The sequence below is a fragment of the Leptodactylus fuscus genome, chromosome 7 (assembly GCF_031893055.1).
Source record: "Leptodactylus fuscus isolate aLepFus1 chromosome 7, aLepFus1.hap2, whole genome shotgun sequence".
NCBI classification, from domain to species: domain Eukaryota; kingdom Metazoa; phylum Chordata; class Amphibia; order Anura; family Leptodactylidae; genus Leptodactylus; species Leptodactylus fuscus.
The window spans coordinates 93,786,243-93,804,429 of record NC_134271.1 but is presented as its reverse complement, the minus strand read 5'-3'; the positions used below and the strand labels follow the sequence as shown (position 1 = coordinate 93,804,429).

At 44.3% G+C, this 18,187-nt stretch overlaps 2 protein-coding genes across 3 annotated transcripts in view; one reads left to right on the top strand and one right to left on the bottom strand.

Moving 5' to 3' along the window:
- The window catches only part of TXNDC16 (thioredoxin domain containing 16), a 46,421-nt gene extending 41,809 nt beyond the window's left edge, over nt 1-4,612 (bottom strand). Inside the window, exons 1-3 of one of the 2 annotated variants that reach the window (XM_075282494.1) lie at nt 4,544-4,612; nt 4,437-4,513; nt 586-646 (exon numbers count right to left, since the gene is read on the bottom strand). In XM_075282494.1, coding sequence (XP_075138595.1) covers nt 586-646; nt 4,437-4,490 — 115 coding nt within the window. In that variant the 5' untranslated portion in view covers nt 4,491-4,513; nt 4,544-4,612. Of the gene's footprint in view, nt 1-585; nt 647-4,436 lie in introns of both variants that reach the window. The other variant, XM_075282495.1, reaches the window with a different exon arrangement.
- Nucleotides 4,613-4,862: 250 nt separating this feature from the next.
- GPR137C (G protein-coupled receptor 137C) lies at nt 4,863-17,075 on the top strand. Its single transcript, XM_075282542.1, has 7 exons — nt 4,863-5,322; nt 10,051-10,094; nt 10,632-10,854; nt 12,362-12,511; nt 13,138-13,263; nt 14,144-14,268; nt 15,612-17,075. The coding sequence occupies exons 1-7, from the start codon at nt 5,005-5,007 to the stop codon at nt 15,733-15,735; spliced, it is 1,110 nt and encodes a 369-aa protein (XP_075138643.1). The 5' UTR covers nt 4,863-5,004; the 3' UTR covers nt 15,736-17,075.
- Nucleotides 17,076-18,187: the final 1,112 nt, after the last annotated feature.

Sequence of the window (18,187 nt, the reverse complement as noted above, 5' to 3'; positions counted from 1 at the left end):
TAGACAGAATAAAAACATCAGTTGCAACACATTCTGGAAAGGAAGTGTGATGTGGGCGTGCTGGGGGTGAGGCTGTTTCCCCCATCAAATACATTACCAAATATATATACCCTCATGTCTATGCTAGCTATGAGTTGAAGAAGATTGCAGTGCAAGTGCTTTGTCTTCTCATACTTCATCCATTGCAGGAAAAATGAAAACACCAAAAGGCTTAAGGAGATTATTCAATACCCCAAACATTTTGGATATTGATGACCTATTCACAGGATAGGTGACTAGTATCTGATCAGTGAGTGTCTGACCCCTCACCAATCAGCTGAGCTGTATACAGTGTATACTCTCATGAGAGTGGAAGCTGAGCCGCAGTTTTCAGGTGTTACTGTTACGGTAGTAGCTGGAAAATTGCAGTGCGGCTTCCATACACTGAATACCACTTCCAGCAGCCAGATCAGTTGATCGGTATGGGGTCCAGGTACCAGGCTCCCACCGTTCAGATGCTGGTGACATATTCTTTAAATAAGTCATAAGTATCCAAAATACATGGGGTCTTGTAAAACCCATTAATGCTGCAAATCTGTTACCCACCTCTACAGGATCCAGTGCTCTTCTGGCTGTAACTTCCTGTTTCCTTCCCAAACAGTTCTCTCTCTATGAACAGAAAGAGTGACTCAGAGGCGCTCTACCCAATCACACACAACAACAACAACCCCAATAGCTGAAAACTGTATTACCCCTAACATGCATCCCCAGGCTCTAGCTGTCATGACATCCTGGAAGGTGTGATATCACAAAAACTGGACAATCACATGTTGGAGACCTCTGACCTATAGAGAACAATGTTTTAGGATTAGGTTATGGTATAAATCCGAGGGGACTTCTTCTCCACCTACAGGCTCCAGCCAATCCCAGTTTTATAGCAAGCCATAAAAGCCTATGAGCGGGAAACCCCTTTAATCATTAAACACAGCCACTTCCTTCATATAGGGAATAAGAAAAAGACTCCATAAACCTGGCAGGAGATGGCCGTTATCTGCTTTCAGCCATAGGTTCTCTATTGGACACTGTACTTTAACCTTAGGATTTGTCTGTGAACCTTACCTATTTGTGCAGCACTAGACCAAACACAGCTCCACGCCTGTGCCGTCATCCGTCACCATGCAACAGCCTGGAAACAAAAGTAACAATGCTCTATTTCCCTGCTGTATCTAATATAAGGGGGAGCACCAGATATAAGAGACTGAAATTGCCATAGGAATTAGCCAATATCTTAAGCACATCAATATTTAGGCCTCTCCCCACTCTAGCTACATATGGGGGAAGAACTGCAGAAGTGCCAAGATCACCGGGCACTGTCAATGCATCATACAGAGGATAAAGGGAATCCCACACCTAAATTTAGGACACCAAGTCACCAAGAGGTCTTTATGGATTGGTAGATTAGTGCCCCAAATAGTGCTATATGATGCCTGTCTATGCTTGCCTAGAGATAAGGCTGATGAGTCTCTGTACACCATGGCGTCACTAGGTGTGCGCCAGGCACTGGGGGCATGAGCTGTGGAATAGGGTGTACTATATACTTATACAGATAGATAGATAGATAGATAGATAGATAGATAGATAGATAGAATATATAGGTATAGGTGCCAGTCTCACTGCTACACTGCACATGTGCTGAGAGAGCAGACGTTGGACAATGAGAATAAATCCCCTGCACAAATAGATCTAATATATAACATCAGTGCATAAGGACCAGCTCGTTGTTTAGTGCCCCAAATGTAGGTAAAAGGCTTGGTTCCTCTGTGGATTTTCCCAAAGTCTACCACAGCAAAAACATCTGAAATTATTTTTACAGCAGAATTTAACGTAGATAAACTTTTGATTTTCTGGCAACTTATACGTCATTAATACATTTTCTAATATACGTTAGTAACATATTGTTTCTCCTTTCTGTGAAATCCTGCATTTCTTTATTCTTTTCCTTGCCTCTCTATTGACGGCTACACCTGCCATTGTGCGGCCTGTGTGTAATAATGGGGGGGGGGCACTTTATAGAGTAATATCTCAAGTATTATAAAATGTAGGAATGTGCTTCTGGTGTCTTATAAAAGAGGAGATTCTCGTCCTTCATCTGACACTAGGAATGCTGTTCTAACTGTATAAATTCCAGAGATATCACTGGTTAAAAACACAGATGGCACTGGAATATTTATATGCAACTGCTCCGAATCCTGACCGCATATTCAACCTGTAACATTTCTAATAGTAATCCAGGTAGAACTGCAATCTGAGAACCTCCTCTTTCAGACAATACCACATGCAAGTTTATATAATCTGTGTGCTGTGGAATATGTTGGCGCTATATAAATAACATGTATTCTTATTATTATCTGTCTGAGATATAACTGAAGTACCCCATAGACTATAACGGGATCCATGTGGTTTCTGCTCGTTTTTTATATGAAAAACGCAGAGAGAAAAAGTGCTGCTTGCAGCGCTTTTCTTTCCGCATTTTTCATGACACAAACGCAGATGTGAACTGGGCCATACACCTTACACAGTGAAATGCAGAGTACAGCTCTCAATCCTATTAATTAATTAATATTATAAATGTGAAAGTTTGTGTGTTTGTGTGTTTGGATGTTTGGGGTTGGGGGCCAGAGGGCAGAAGGTAAGTAGGGGGGAGGGGGGGGCAGATTGCACATGTGGAAAGGGGGGAGGGTAACCGGGGTCATGGGTGGGTGATGGTGGGGGCAAGGGGTAGATGTAGGAGGTGACTGTAATCTCTAAAGGGGGGGAAGGGGGCCGGGGGCATGGGTGGGGGGTAAGGGGAGGGCTGGGAGGCGCGGTTGGGGGGAAACGGGAGGGCCGGAGGCGCAGCAGCGGGGCTGTGGGGTCCCGGCCCATGATGCTGTGTGAGGGGCAGGGGCCCGCACCGACCGCAACGAAACGGCTGCGGGGGGGCCACGGGCTGCGCAAGGGTGGTTCACGCAAGGGTGAAGGGACAGCGGACGAAGTCGCGGGTTATAGCTAGTAAATATATAATACAAGCAAGGAAAGAAGAATGTTTTTAAACTGCAGGCAGTGGAAAAAGTTTCATGGCGCATATGTGAACGTAGCTTTAGTGTTACAAATGCTGCCAGAAATTCAAACGTTGGAAAGTTTAGTTACACATTAAAGGGAAACTACTGCAAGCATGTCGCAGATTTCACTTGGTGCACTGCAAAAGCAAAGGTGAAAAACCAACAAACTGGCATTCTGTAGTTAGGGATCAAACACCGCAGGTCAGCTTACATTGCAGGTTTCTTTGTGGATGAGATTTGTTTAGTGACACACGCTTTGCAGCAGGATATCAGTAGCAACATCCCTTAGGCTAGGTTCTGCGCTCAGATTCCTTTCACCATTTCGCTTTAAAAATGTAGAGAGAGTAATCCTGCAAGCAAGACCCAACAAACCCCATTATAGTCTATGAGGTCCGCTTTTTAAGCAGATTGGGTTTCCATATTTCAGGTCCCCAATTGGACCCAAAGAACGGAAACCCAAGCGCAGATATGAACCTAGAGTCAGCGGACACAGACGGTAGTTTCCTGCGCAGCTAGTCCAGGTATGAAAACCACGGCCAAACACGCAGGAGTATTTGACACGCTGCAAGCTCAAAACCTGCAGAGCAACGCACTTTGCACTTTGCCTTTTTTTCTGAGTGTGTGGATAGGATTCTATGACATCCATCCACTACACTCGTACTGTACTTTACATGGTAGTAATCACTAGCGAATCTCATTACAAAACTCATTGACTGAGTGCCAATAATTGTGGCAGTTGCCATATTTGTGCCTTCAATGCCACTTTCATAAGAGGAAGAGCAGCATGGGAGCTGAGATATATTTAATACCATTTATGTCAGTGACCTGACGCAAATGATCACCAAAATCTACGCCAGCGAGAAGCCGGCACGGAGACGATACATAAATGATGCAGCTCTTCTGCCGGGCATAGGATGACTGGCTCTGAACATGCCAGCCTTCATAAATATCCCCCAATGTGTTCTACATCACTGTGTGAATAAGGCCTTAGCGTGAATGGAAATCATATATTACACAGAACTTAAAAACACTCTAATGACCGTTAAACAGGAATATCATCCTAAATATCATTTTCAGACGATATTTATCTCCTCCCTACAGTCCGGTTAAAGGGATTGTCCGACAAACAAGTCTGTCACACTGACACTCCACTATGGCAATGGTGGCGTTAGCCAAGTACGATGATTTGGGGAGGGGTCTGTCCACTAGGATGTCAGGAATAATAGAGGAGAGGCTGTCATGTATCATTCTTCATACATACACAGTAGATTGGTAGCCGCACTTGCTATTGGCAGATCAATGCTCCAGCCATGGATGGCATACACAGCTGCCCATACTGTGCCATGTCTCACTTACCATCTTAGCACACTCACTTCCTCTGATGCTTGCTTTCCCCCTGCCAGCCGTCATGTCCCACTTCCTTCCTCCTCCAGCTGTGCTGCCCCCTCCTCGCCCACCACCACCAGCTACAGTCAGGGTACCACTAACTACTAGATTGACAGCTGTCCCAATCAGCGCCCCCTACAAGTCCCGCCCACCCGTCTCCATAGTAATCACCTCAGACCAACCACCATCCGGCAGTGGGCGGATTCTAAGCTTAGACAAAGAAGTAACCGACATGTTAATTAGCCAATAATATCATTTATTTCTGCTGGGCGGAGTCGTCTCAGTCCAATGACTAGTTAGCACCGTCCATGCTCTAGGGAGGCAAGGCGGAGCTGTTATGATTGACAAGCACTGAGTCCTGTAAGAAAGCGGAACCACTAGTGGGCGGGACTTCGAGTAACCAATCAGCTGGCCGCAGAGTACCTCAAATGGTCGGGCTCAGCTGATGTCTTCCAGTGGAGTTGTTTTGAAGAGAGCGAGAACTGCAGAGGAGGAGAGCGGGGGGCACGGTGACATGCTGTGTCTTGTCTGACTCAACATGAAAGCTGCCATCCCGTGGGCAGTGGAGCTGGGACTGACGGTGCTATGCACAGTGCTGTGCTCCTTGCTCTTCCTGGCGGTGTACGTGCAGCTCTGGCTGCTGCTGCACTATAAGCAGAAGAGGTTCAGTTATCAGAGCCTGCTGCTGTTCCTGTGCCTGCTGTGGGCCGGCTTTAGGACCGTCCTGTTCTCCTTCTATCTTACGAACTGTGCCCAGGCCCATGCCCTGCAGCCCTTCCCTCACTGGCTCCTCTATTGCTCCCCCATCTGCCTGCAGTTCTTCACCCTATGTCTGCTCAACCTCTATTTTTCACAGGTGAGTTCTACTAGGTGGCGTCTCGACTGACTTTTTGAGGGGGGTGCTATTCTACTTCAGGCCGGCAGGGGGCGTGCTGACTCCCATCAGTGATAGAGGATGCTGTCGTTTTGTGGTCCCCCCCCCCCCCCTCCCCTTCTCTTTCTCTTCACTGTCCTAGGATTATATTCTTAGATAAATTAATGTCTTCTACAATCTAGCAGGGGTGACACTGCTTAATGTGTAGACTGTATTCCTTTTGTGACCTGCAGGGGGCGAGCTCGTTCCCCTCGGGTCATTTGTAGAGCTCTGGGTCTGATCACTCACTGCTCCCTTTATGTGCATGTTCACACTATGGCTTGCTGGGGACTTCCTGCAGCTCTTTAGTATAAAATCCGTAGTAAGTTATTGGAGTCTTCCTCGTGTAACCAAAAGGGGGCGTGTTGCTCTCCTCTGGGATGTCAGACTATTGTTTTCGTGCATACCGCCACTGCTAACTGGAAGGCTTCAGTGCAGTTGGTAATCTGACCCTTAGGGGTCGTGCTAACTCTCATGTTCTCCTTTTGCATAATAAAAGGGTTAATATTGTGTGTCTTTCATAGATCTTCTTTGTTCTTGGTAAGTTCTTGTTTTTCCCTCTGTGCAGCAGCAGTAGGTGATGTCACTGCTTGACTCTATGCACCTCAATGCTTTGTAATGAGTTTGCTCCTAGGCCTGCAGGGGGCGTGCTGTCTCACTGATCAGGTAAATCTGTGCAGTAAAGATGACCTCATTGGTTAACCCTCTCCTCCCTGTGGTGCTGTAGGCTGCTTATTCATGCTTTGTCAGGGCTGTGATGATTTCCTGCAGAGTAATAGATGCTGAGTTACTATTGATCCTCTAAGTAGCAGCTATCTCTGTGCCTCAGCTGCTGCGAAGCCTCTCGGGGGACAGGATCCTTCTCATTTCCATTTATCTGGTTATTACCATATTTTCATTGCTCCTGTCTTGCATAAAATGTGAAGCTGACCGGTTAATCCATAGCCTTATCTAGATGGGTCACTTCATTGTGCTCTTGTAGATGTAGCAGAGTTCAGTATGTCATTGGCATTGCTAACTGTGGATGTAAAACTGACAGGCAAATTGAAGAGTGTTGATTATCAAGGGGTGGAATACATTAGGCCACATCATCTGAAGGTGGTATTAGAAGCCAAAGAAGGGGCTAGTGTTGGGATCTAAGCTGAAGGGGCCAAACTATGATGCATAGATGTCTCCACGATGGCAGGGCTTGTGGGGTGTTCCTGGTATACAGTTGGTCAACTGCATGGTGAGCCTGGCTGGTCCAATCCCACTATTGTAGCTCATATGGCTGAGTGACTGCTTGCGGTGATAGGAACATATGGTGACCACTGTCAAGCGCCCACAAGGGACACTTGGGGTTTTAGAACTGGACCATGAGGCAGTGAAAGATGGCCTGGTTTGATGAAACATATACACAACAGTATTTGTGCAAATCTGTGGTAGCCCTGGAAGAGCATAACTTAATAAATCTCCCCACTAGTAGTGGTCTGGCACGTTCTACCAGGAATACTGGGGTTCTGGCATTCATGTAAATGTTACTTGCCACCTACCTTCACACTTGTACCTCTTCTCGGCTGTTTTGTATCCATAGGCTTTCAGTGGCAGTTGGATCTGTGAAATTGGTTTGTTTTTGTTTGTTTGTTTTCAAATCTGTCAAAGTATGTTCTGATCTTTCACAGATCACAAACATTAATTAATTTAGGAACACGACAGTTCAAGGTAACAAATTGGCCTCCACATTCCCCAAATGTCAGTCTGATCACCCACAAACAAGTCTCTCATGTTCCCAATTCATGTTTGGCTTCAGCCTGGGACATGAGACTTTCTCTAGTAACAGAGCAATGCCTGCAGCAGACTGTAAACAGATGGAAGTTTGGATCCAGGGTCACATTGTCCCGTGGGCTGCTTATTATGGTGTGCGATCAGGGACATGGAGTTGTCATTCTGCAGCACTTGCAGTCTTCAGCAACACAAATTTGCTCACATGCCTTTACATCACTATTGGGATAACCTGATCATGATCAGCAGTCTAGGTACACAAACTGACACTAATTTTTTTTATTTTTTTTTCTTGGGATTGTCCACCTAGATTTGATGATCCTCATACAGGGTAAGCCAGGGGGTCCTATTGATAAGCAGTGGAAACCTGTAGATCAGTGGTTCTTAACCAGGGTTCCTTCGAACCCTAGGCCCTATGCACGGTTCATTTTGTGTACCAGTAAAAAAAACATATACCTAGGTCTTGAATTTGGAAAAAAAAATCATATTTGATTTATCACTAAAGAAGGGTTTGTTTTTTTTCCTAGCGGCACACAAGTAACCAGTTCACATCCCCTATGTATATTTCAATAGCACACACTTCTGATGTTGATTCTTGGTAAGAATTTATTCAATTTTCCTTGGCTAGAAGGCATTCTTCAACGGCTGATCTGTCCCTACAATGAGACTTGCCCATAGGGAGACTGAGTTGCTGTACAAATATTTTCTAATCCCAGGTCAATATTATGCCTGACCAGACAATTCCCCATGGTTGCCCATATTACCGTATTTTCCGGACTATAAGCCGCACATAAAAACCTACGATTTCCTCAGAAATCGTAAGTGCGGCTTATAGTCCGGTGCGGCTTATATATGGATGGAAGCGGCGGCAAAGACTGCGTGCCGCTTCCATACATACATAAAAGGCACCGTAAGGGTGCATTCACAGTACGGAACGCCGGCGTGTATCACAGCCGTACACGCCGGCATTACAGCAGGGCTGCCGGACACTTCCTATTCATTTCTATGGGAGCCGGCATGCGAGCGCTCCCTATAGAAATGAATGGAAAAAAGCAGTCCATTCATTTCTATGGGGAGCGCTCGCATGTCGGCTCCCATAGAAATGAATAGGAAGTGTCCGGCAGCCCTGCTGTCACGCCGGCCTGAAACAGAACGTGAAACTTACCCAGCGGTGCAGGGCGGGCGGGCATTCAGGCCTCCTCTGCCTCCGATGTTCCGTCCTTCTCCTCCGGCGCTCGCTGATAATGGCCGGGGCGCATGCGCAATATCATAATGCTTCTACTGCGCATGTGCCCTGGCCATTATCAGCTTGCGAGCGCCGGAGGAGGACGGAACATCGGAGGAAGAGGAGGCCTGAATGCCCGCCCACCCTACACCGCTCGGTAAGTTTGACATTCTGTTTCAGGCTTTTATTTTAAAACGGGGGGGGGGGGGGGGGGTAGTTTAACCTAACGTTTACGGTTGGGCTCTATCAGCATGATTTTGCTGATAGAGCCCCTCCTCGCCTGCCGAGCGCTTCCAATAGAAGCGGCTGGCACGCGGGGGGGTTAAGCGGCCGCTGGCAAAGTCTGCCTGCCGCCGCTTTCAATAAGATATAATGCGCACCGGACTGCGGCTTATAGTCCGGTGCGCCTTATATATGAACCGAGACGACTATAAGGCGCTCATGGGCAATGCGGCTTATAGTCCAGTGCGCCTTATAGTCCGTAAAATACGGTATGTTTAGTAGAGGGGACTCAAAGATAAAGGTCCAGTGGTATAAGAAGTGCACAGAGGGGTACAACTGTCTTCTCTTTAGTGGGAACAAAGTATCAGCACCCAATGTGACTATAGTTGTCAGCCTGCTAGCCATTACGTCATCTGCTCAGGCTCTGTATTTCAGCTAAGGTGTAATCTCCTTTCCTCCTCCGTTCATTGTGCTAAATTGAGGGTTTAGTGTCAGCAATTGGTTAAGTGCTAGAAACAAGGATACTGACTGCTACCTGGTTAACTTGCATGCAACAGATCTTGGAAGTGTGACTTTAATGATTCAAAAGTGGGTTTCTGTGACCAATTTATTAAGATGGTGTATATAAGGATTATTCATGCTGAAAAGACTATTGCAAATATTACTATGCACTCAAGGATACTGCCTGGGTATATGACCTGGATGTGTTATGTCTGAGATGTGATTGGGACCAGCTCCAAGAATTGGGCAATCAATGCCTAGTTCTTATTCCTGTTTCCTTAAAAAAAAAATATATATATATTTTCTGTACACTGGGCTTAAAAAAGATATATAGCTTGGACAGTTCACCCATGGCCAGTTTGCTATAAAGGAGCAAATGTCTCAGGCTGGTCTTACATGGCTGTAATGTAAGTCCGCAATTGAGGGGTTTTCAATTGCTGATCATTTGCGGACACATTATATTCAATGCGGCCTCTTACAGCACTAGATATCTTATCTGTGGTGTGCCGGGCCGTAACCGTGGTCCGCAGTTTATACAACATGTCTGTAATGGCTGTGAATTGCGGCACTGCACGGACTCTCCCATAGAACTCTATGGGCGAGTGTGGCAGGACATGGACCTCTGCGGAGTGTATGTTGCTGATCAGCAACTTGTGGACCGTACATTCAATACAGTTGTGTAAGACCAGCCTCAGGCACAATAGAATCTGCTTCCTGTACACAGTGAAATGAATGGTCCCCATCATACTGAGATACTAGCTTCTATAACTATCTGCTTGTCATATGGTCACTTACTGGTCTAACAACCTGTCATACAGCCTTTATCCTCTGCAATGGAATCTAACAAAATGGTGGACTTTACACTTGCCCAGCCATCCACAGAATTTGGTAAATGTCTTGTATACTATCTTGTGACTTTGGGTGAGCCAGGCATCTGGTAATGTTCTCCTCTTTCTGTACAGGTTATCTTTAAAGCTCGCTGCTCCCCGGAATTCAATAGATACAAGTAAGTATTAATATCCAGGTAAAGTAGACTAGAGGTTTGGGGTGGGGCATGAATGACTATAGTGAAGTAACTTAGTCTGTGTGGTCTGCCAGGCCCATGACTTAATGGGTCATCTGACACCAAAAGGTTTGATACAGATGACTTATCCTGTGGGGATTGAACACAAAGACCCCTCTCAAATCAGCTGTTCTGGCAGCCTCCATTTGCCAAAGCTGGTGCAGGCTGCTCCTGTTCAAATAATGGAAATGTGACAGGCGCATCAGCTATTAAACTAGCGATCAGCACCTGATATGTGAAGGTCTGACATCCAAACCCTGTGCACATGTTATCTATTCTGTGGATAGGTAATCTGTATGAAACGGTCTTATGGGGCCAGACAGCCACTTCCAAGAATGAAACCTAGACTTTCTCTTTTGAGTGGCTTTATAAACCAGATAATTTTTATTCTGATGCTGCTATGTAATGTTTGTACTTTTTCCAGCATTTGGGACTATATACAATGAATATAAAACATTTCTCAATGTTCCCTTTGTACAGGATCCCGCTACACTTTGGCTTTCTCCTCACTAGTCTTGCCTTCCTAATAGTGAACTTGTCTTGCATATTGATTGATAAAGGGGCCAATGATCAGCATGGATGGATCACAATGATACGGATGATATTTAGTGACTGTCTCTTTGCTATCTGTTCAATCTCCCTGGCCAATAACACCTATAGGATTGCCAACATGTCTCCTGCATATGTCTATCTAGAATCAAAGGTATGGGTTCAGCTATGTGTTTTTTGTTTGTTTGTTTTTATACCTGTGCTAGAAAAACACTGCAATCTGATTCTTGGTGGGACAACTTTTCCAGTCCTATGCCTTAGCTTTAATACAAAAAGGCTATTGTGTAAATCCAAATATTCATCTTTATCAATGTCCACTTTGTAGCAATAAGTGTTTGTCCCTCTCTCCTTTAGGGCAAAGCCGTTTGTGATGGCTTGACTCATTCCATATCTAAAAGGATTGTCCCACCATTTAAAATACTGACGTTTATAGACCATAAAAACTAACACTAAACAAAACTTGCTATTTACATGTGGGGGGGGGGGGGAATCCAGTGATATGAGATTTACTTGCTTTGCTTAGCCAGGTCTCTGCATAGTGACCAATGAGTGCTTTTTGAGAGGGATGGATGGATATAGTGTGGTGTGGGTTTCAAAGATTTGCTGTTGTAAATAGGTGTTTATGCATCTTAACTTCCCCAAGAGCTACAAAAACAGACAAGCAAATGTGCTCTGTAGGTTGGGGTGGGGTGCCTCTTCCATTCTGGAGAGTAATGCCGGTCAGCAACAGCATTTATAGGCATGCTAAACAATAGATGAAATCTAGAGCAGTATGGACTGACTCCTCTGCATTCTGAATAACGTAATGTATAGTTTTAAGGCTGTCAACAAATCTCTTCATTCCTCTGTCCATTTGCAGCTGCTGCTGAGGTTTAGATTATGTCCTTGCTGTAAAGGAGCTAACGTCTACATGTCCATACTGAGCTTGTCGTCAATATAGATGAAGCAGGGCTGCAGTGTAAAGGATAGGGGAAGGACCAAGCCGTAGTCTCTGCTTCTGATAAGTGCATTTCAGACTTGGACTCTGACTTGTTGACTCCAGTCTTGCATGGCCTGTCTACTGCAGGGGTCAGCAAACTCTGGTACCTATGCCAGTCACCACTTCAGGTATATCTTCCATAGGATGTCCCCTCCAGGAGAGGAGGTAGTAAGTAGGAAAGCATGAGTTGTGACACTGTCTGGGTGTGTCATAGGCTGCTCAGAGGGCAGTAACTGTCTTCTACCTAGAAGCAAGTGTAAATGTATAATATGGCAGCAGAACACCCTTGTTTCACTTCAAAGCTGAAAGTTTGCATGCATTTATTCAGCATAGAGATTGGACTGTGTAAATGTCTGAGTCCTATGTTCATACCATAGCTGATCCTATCACTAGTTAAGAATCTTACCAAAATATAAGCTTAAGCAACAAATTAAGTGGGTACTGATATGGATTGTTAATTCGTGTAGAGGTCAATATCTGATATGATCTGCTCTGTACTCTGTCATAGTGGGTTTCGTAGCTCAGTGCCACTACAAATGTATGGTACTCTATCTAGGAAACAATAAAAGGGATACTGTACTGGGTGCCTGAAGTTGGACTTTCCCCATGAACCTCTACCTCCTCCCATTTTCTTCCCACAATCCAAGGGAAAAACTAATGCCCAGCTCTTTCTTTCCTTTAGGGCACCTCTGGAAGCCAAGCTGTTATAACTGGCTCCATCATCAGCACACTGTATATCCTGAGAGCCTTATACAACTTGGTTGTGGTTTCCATCCAGCCAGAAAACAAGCCAAGTCCCTTCAGCTATGGCTGGAGGGGGGTCTTCACTCATGTGAGTATGTCTATAGCATTGGAATACTGCAGGTTTTTCTTATAGATGTTCATTGTCTGGTCACACTCCTACAGAAGATAGAACATCCCGATGGGACTTCCAAAGAGAAGCAGAGCATTGTTGGTCTCAGAGTGAACACCCAATTTTGTTTCTAACAATGGTCCTTGGCAAATGACTTCTCATCCCCCCCCCCCAACCACTCCTGGTACCATAGAAATTTTTTGCATCTTGTGTCTCATCATTTTCTGTGTCTAATTTACTAATCAAGGCATCAAAGCTTGTGGAAAATTCACTTCAAAAGGTGAATTCCCCAGTCATATGCTGGAGTGCAGTTGTGGCTTTAAAAAAAAGCATATCATATAAAATGTTACTATAAACCATGCCCACTTCTGACATAAAAGTAGTGGTGAGCCATGTGAAACTAGGGGCAAATGCACTACTTGCATCTGTAAAATGAAACTACTTTAAAAAGGGGAGCAAAGTTTAAAAAAAAGTGCTAGACGCTTGATAAATTCCCCCATTGAGTATGAATAACACTTGAATCGTCCATGTTAAATGATCTGCGTTGTGGTATAATGGGTTTAAAGGAGTTAATTTCAAGCCCCAATCTGGTGTATCTTATTCAGGCTGTTACAGAAGAGACAAATAGTCTGGAATATCTCCTCTTTGGGATTCTGCTCCTATTCTGTGAGTTCCTGCCAATGAGCCTGATGGTATACTTTTTCCGTGCTAAGAAGCTGAGCCAAAATCTGGTGAGTTCATGTTTAATATGTTGAAGAGGGCCTGTTTCACCATAATGGAGGCCCAGTTACAGGGGCGAATCTACAGTGTTTCTCCTGAAAGTAAGACCTACCTCAATTTCTTATAGGCTAGAAATAAAGGCCTCCCTTGACAATAAGACCTAGCACATCTTTAGGACCAAATTTTAATATGACACATTATATATATATATATATATATATATATATATATATATATATATATATATATATATATATATATTTTCTTAATTCTCCTTTCAGGGAAACACAGTAGCTTCCCTGTTGTCTGGGGGTGACCTTTTCCTCTTCTCTTTGCTCACCCCCCCCCCCCCCCCCCCCCAACAGTGCTCTGTTGAACTTGGATTTAGCCTGAAACTTTTGGAGTTAGTCACCCATGAAGCACTATTTTTATACTCTACAAATGTCTCATGCCCTAGAGTATAGTAAGGGGAGGAGGGGGGGGGGGGGTAAAATAATTTATACATTCTATCTTCCTCTCCTGGGCATCTTTGCAGTGTCTGGTGGGGCCAGGTGTCCTCTTCAGGCCTTCATCTGATGTTATGTGCATGACATCAGGTGGAGACAAATAGGATGCCTAGTGACCACTAGACACCCATGAGAGGTGAGTTTACCTGGTATAACTGTTCTTACCTTTTCCCTGGGGCTGCACAAGTTTGGAACAAATCTGCTGATGTCTTACTCAATAATCTCTGCTCCTGTTATCTGGCTCCTGCTTCTACCTAACCCTCCACCCCCCAAAAAACAGGAGTTGCCACCTGAGGCTGTTTCCTGAGATCACCTCGTGGCAGGTGTGGCCTTGTCCAGTTATGTTCTCTATGTACAATACAAACTCTTCTTCCTTTCTATCTAGGAACCTGCTGGTATGGTGAATAGCCACAGCTTTGGATCACGAGCTTACTTTTTTGACAATCCCAGAAGATATGACAGTGATGAAGACTTGCCCAGGCTGGCAGGTACAAGAACAGAGAGGGGAAGGTGAGCTCTCTACTGAATTAAAATTTTTCTGTTCAAAATCTAAACAGATGAGAACTGTGATTCCCTTTATTCTTAAATTCAGTAGGGGTCCCAGAGCCAGGACTCCTCCGCCACTCAATGTAACAGCATATTTTAGCAGTATACCTTAAGATGCAATACCACTTTAGGCCAGGCCCCACAGGACGGAAACGCTGCGATTTGCCCACGGTGGAAACGCTGCAGGAAAACAAATTGCAGCGTTTTACAGTACTTGCAAAGTGGATGGGATTCATTTGAATCCCATCCCCGTTTTGCGAAAAAAAAAATTACAGCACGGACACGCTGCGATTTCCAGATCCGTAGTGGTTTTGAAAATCACAGCATCTCAATTATATCTATGGAAATGCCGGTGGCTTCCTGTAGATATAACTGTAACAGTCTGCGGAGGAAAACTCTGAACTTTCTGTTCAAAGCGCTGCAGGAAGAAGTGCAAATCATTCACACTGTATTCCGCCAGTTGTATTTCCCGCCATATACTGGCCCAGTCATGTTCAGTATGAAGAACTTTCCTTTGAACTGCTTCCCTTCTGTAATCTTTCTTTTGCTTCAAAGTGAAGTTATGACTTTTTAGGCCTTCAAACATTTATGTAGATTATCCTAATAGGGGGCAGGAAGCAGCTTCAGCCTAGTCATGCTGTCCCCTTGTCATCACATCTGGGAGGAGCAATTGGCATCTCCCACAGACATTGGGGACTGAGGGAGATGTTGGTCATGCTCTGAAGGAATTATTAATCCCTTTGTCATCTGCCATGCTGCAGATGCCAGGTCTTTAACGATGGCGGCCACTCTGCTGCAGAGTGGCCACCATAGCTATTGGGTGTCCACTGCTAATGCCGCTATCAGAGTTGACTCTGATCATGGGCATTGCACTATGGTTTGGCCTCCAAATAACAAATAAAAAAGCGCTATACCTTTTCCATTGCACAGGCCAGTACATACCCGCATGTAAAGAATACAGGAGCCAGCCTGTTATGGAAGCCTTATGAATTTCTAATTAAGCCCCCCCCCCTCCTTTCCCTAGAATACATATAAAACTAAAATTACTGTGAAATGCACACATTGGGTATCTGTCTATAAGCACACGATCTAGAAAATTAAACCTTTTTCTCGTGCAGTGAACAGGTGTCAGAATATGGCAACCTTAAACTGCTCCCCAGCACACTGAACAGAATATTAATGGTACCATTTATTAATGTCCTGCAAACATTAAGCCCTTCTTTGGCGCTATGTGAAAAATAGTTACTGGGTTTGGAAGACCATTCCCAATTTGCATGGTATTAATTGGTGGTTCTTTTCTCTTCCAGTTTGTCATCTACTCCAAAAACTTCTGGATGGTATGGAGCAATATGTCCCACCAGCAGCTGTGCACTGGTCCCACCACTACTGAGGGAGCCAGCATTAGGGACTCCTATCATGTTCACATGTTGAACTAATACACTGGCGTGACCCTACTGACAGGACAGTTACTTGTGCACCTTCTGCAGCTGTCTGCTGCAATGACGCAGTAGGGCACGTCATTCTTTGTTTACGTTAACGCCGCATTTGCGAATACACATTCCGTTTTTTGTTTTTGTTTTTTTTTCCTTTCAAGACTCTAGTCTTGGATGTGAATTTCCTTAAGACTTGCTAAGGTACTAGAGAGGTCTTCAGGAGTGGAATAGCAGCTGGCAGCTCTTGCTTAAGGAATTCTGTAACCGTGCGATTTTTGCACATAAGTGTTTCATGTTGAAAGACTGAATCCCTACATCTCTAGACACAACAGACCAAAAAAAGGATTAAATTGCATTAAATCATTATTGCAGACAAAAATCTAATCTTCAAAGGGTGTATCTTCTATATTAGTAAGTTAACATAATTTTTTATTTTTATTTTTTGACAATTCTGATCTTTTTAAAGCAGTATTCCGATCAGGTAAATGACATGTAATATCCTTTTTAGGGAGTAGCTTGCTATGTATATGAATTCCATAATATGTGGTAGACTCCCTCTAGTGGTTGTTGCATCCAGGCTTTTTGTTTTTTCTGGGGGGGTTTCTCCCTAGAACCACACAGATGACTTGGTGCTTTGTCTTTAGAAATATGTTAAGATTTATCTGCACAAAAATGTTGGACCTTTATAATAAAAATAAATTAAATAAATAATAAAAAAAAATCTACTAGTGTTTGCCCATGGCAACCAATTCCATCCCTGCTTTGGTATTAAATTAGCAGAATCTCTTGCAGGGATTTACCAGGTTCAGTATACTGATGCCCTACTTTAAACTCAAGGGGCTGCTGCTGATAAACTGTTTGACGAGGCCATAGTGCTTTTGAGTGTTATGGCCTCTTCAGTGTCTGCATTGTACTAGCTACTTGGTAGTTGTAGCGCATGGTATTGCAGCTTGTCCATTCACTCTAATGTAATGAAGTTACAGTACCATATACTGCTGTTACTATGTAGCCTACTCATTGTAGACCCCTTCTAACAGCTGATCAGCTGGGGTGCCAGGAGTTGAACTGCTATTGAGGACCCATTTTAAATATAGGCCATTAGTATTGAGCCCAAAAGCCTCCAATAGAACAAATATTGATCTGCCACTGTGGATGCTAGAACTGTAGTATGTGAAATGGTAGCCAGAGTCTAAAGCTATAATGTACAAGTGTCCCTTCTACAGGTACCTCCTATGTTTCAGCTACATCCTTTAGAAATGGTCTGTCTTCTTGGCACATTGCCCCCACACACCTGCCTTGAGGAGCCTTTACACAGAGTTACACTCCGCTCATTCTGAACGTAAAAGTCGTTCAGAATGAGCGCATAAAAACCAGCTCCCATTGACTTGAATGGGTGCCGGCATGCACGCGTCTCACATTGAAAGCAATAGGGGAAAAAAAGCCTCCCATTGATTTCAATGGGTAGTGCTTGTATGCCGGCACCCATTCAAGTCAATGGGAGCTGTTTTTTATGCGCTCATTCTGAACGACTTTTACGTTCAGAATGAGCGGAGCGTATACTCCGTGTGAAGGCTCCCTTGGTCTGTTTAGCAATATTACATTTCTACTGCAATACTAGGCCAGCTTCCCATGGGGTGGATTTGGTCCATTCTGATTCCACACAGAGCTGGTACCAGGACTCCAAATAGCAGTCATCCTATGATGCCTCGAACAGAGTACAGTCCTTACCTGAAATGATTACAGGACACTAGACATGTGGGGAGGCATAGATGACTATGAAGCTTAGTCCAAATCCCAGCTCATTGTTCAGTCCAGGAAAAATAGCCAGCATGCTCTGTATGTCAGACGTAATAGATACTAGTGACTCCTTACCCTAGGGAATGGCCTACCCTGATCTGAGTGAAGGTAGATGTATATCCTCTGTAACATGCACTGAATATTGCAGGGTTGAAAGCATTGACCTCACCATCACCTCTTCCAAATCAGGTTACACACAATAACTGGAGAGTTTTGTAATCTAGCATTAAAAGTTGTACAGTATTAGAAAAAAACATGGCACCATACCTGTCCATGGGTGTCTGGTGTTGCATCTGATTCAGTGACAAAACCTATAGACAGATTGAAAATATGGCGGCTTTCTCCCAAAGTGTACCCTGGCTTTAATTTAAAACTTGTAGTCCCCATATAATGTAAGCAGCAATCTGGTAGCTTAATAGCCTTTCCCTTTCTGAAGATTGACAATGTTCAGGAATGCTGTAACCAGAATTCTATACTTGACTAATATACTGTATTGGAACATGTTGCAAAATGGCTCCCTCTGCTGATTGTGCAGAGTATTGCTCTAGTCATGAGCCAAGTGCTTAAACTTCCCAACCTCCCCATTTCTCGTCTTAGTTCACATGTCTTTTCCAAGGAAGAGTTGCTTGCTGCTTGAATATTCTAGAAATTCT

Excerpts from the sequence above, each read along its gene's own strand:
- GPR137C (XM_075282542.1), top strand. The coding sequence starts at position 5,005 with ATGAAAGCTGCCATCCCGTGGGCAGTGGAGCTGGGACTGACGGTGCTA. Across the intron at positions 10,095-10,631 it reads CCGGAATTCAATAGATACAA|GATCCCGCTACACTTTGGCT; the intron begins GTAAGTATTAAT and ends CCCTTTGTACAG. Across the intron at positions 14,269-15,611 it reads ACAAGAACAGAGAGGGGAAG|TTTGTCATCTACTCCAAAAA; the intron begins GTGAGCTCTCTA and ends TTTCTCTTCCAG.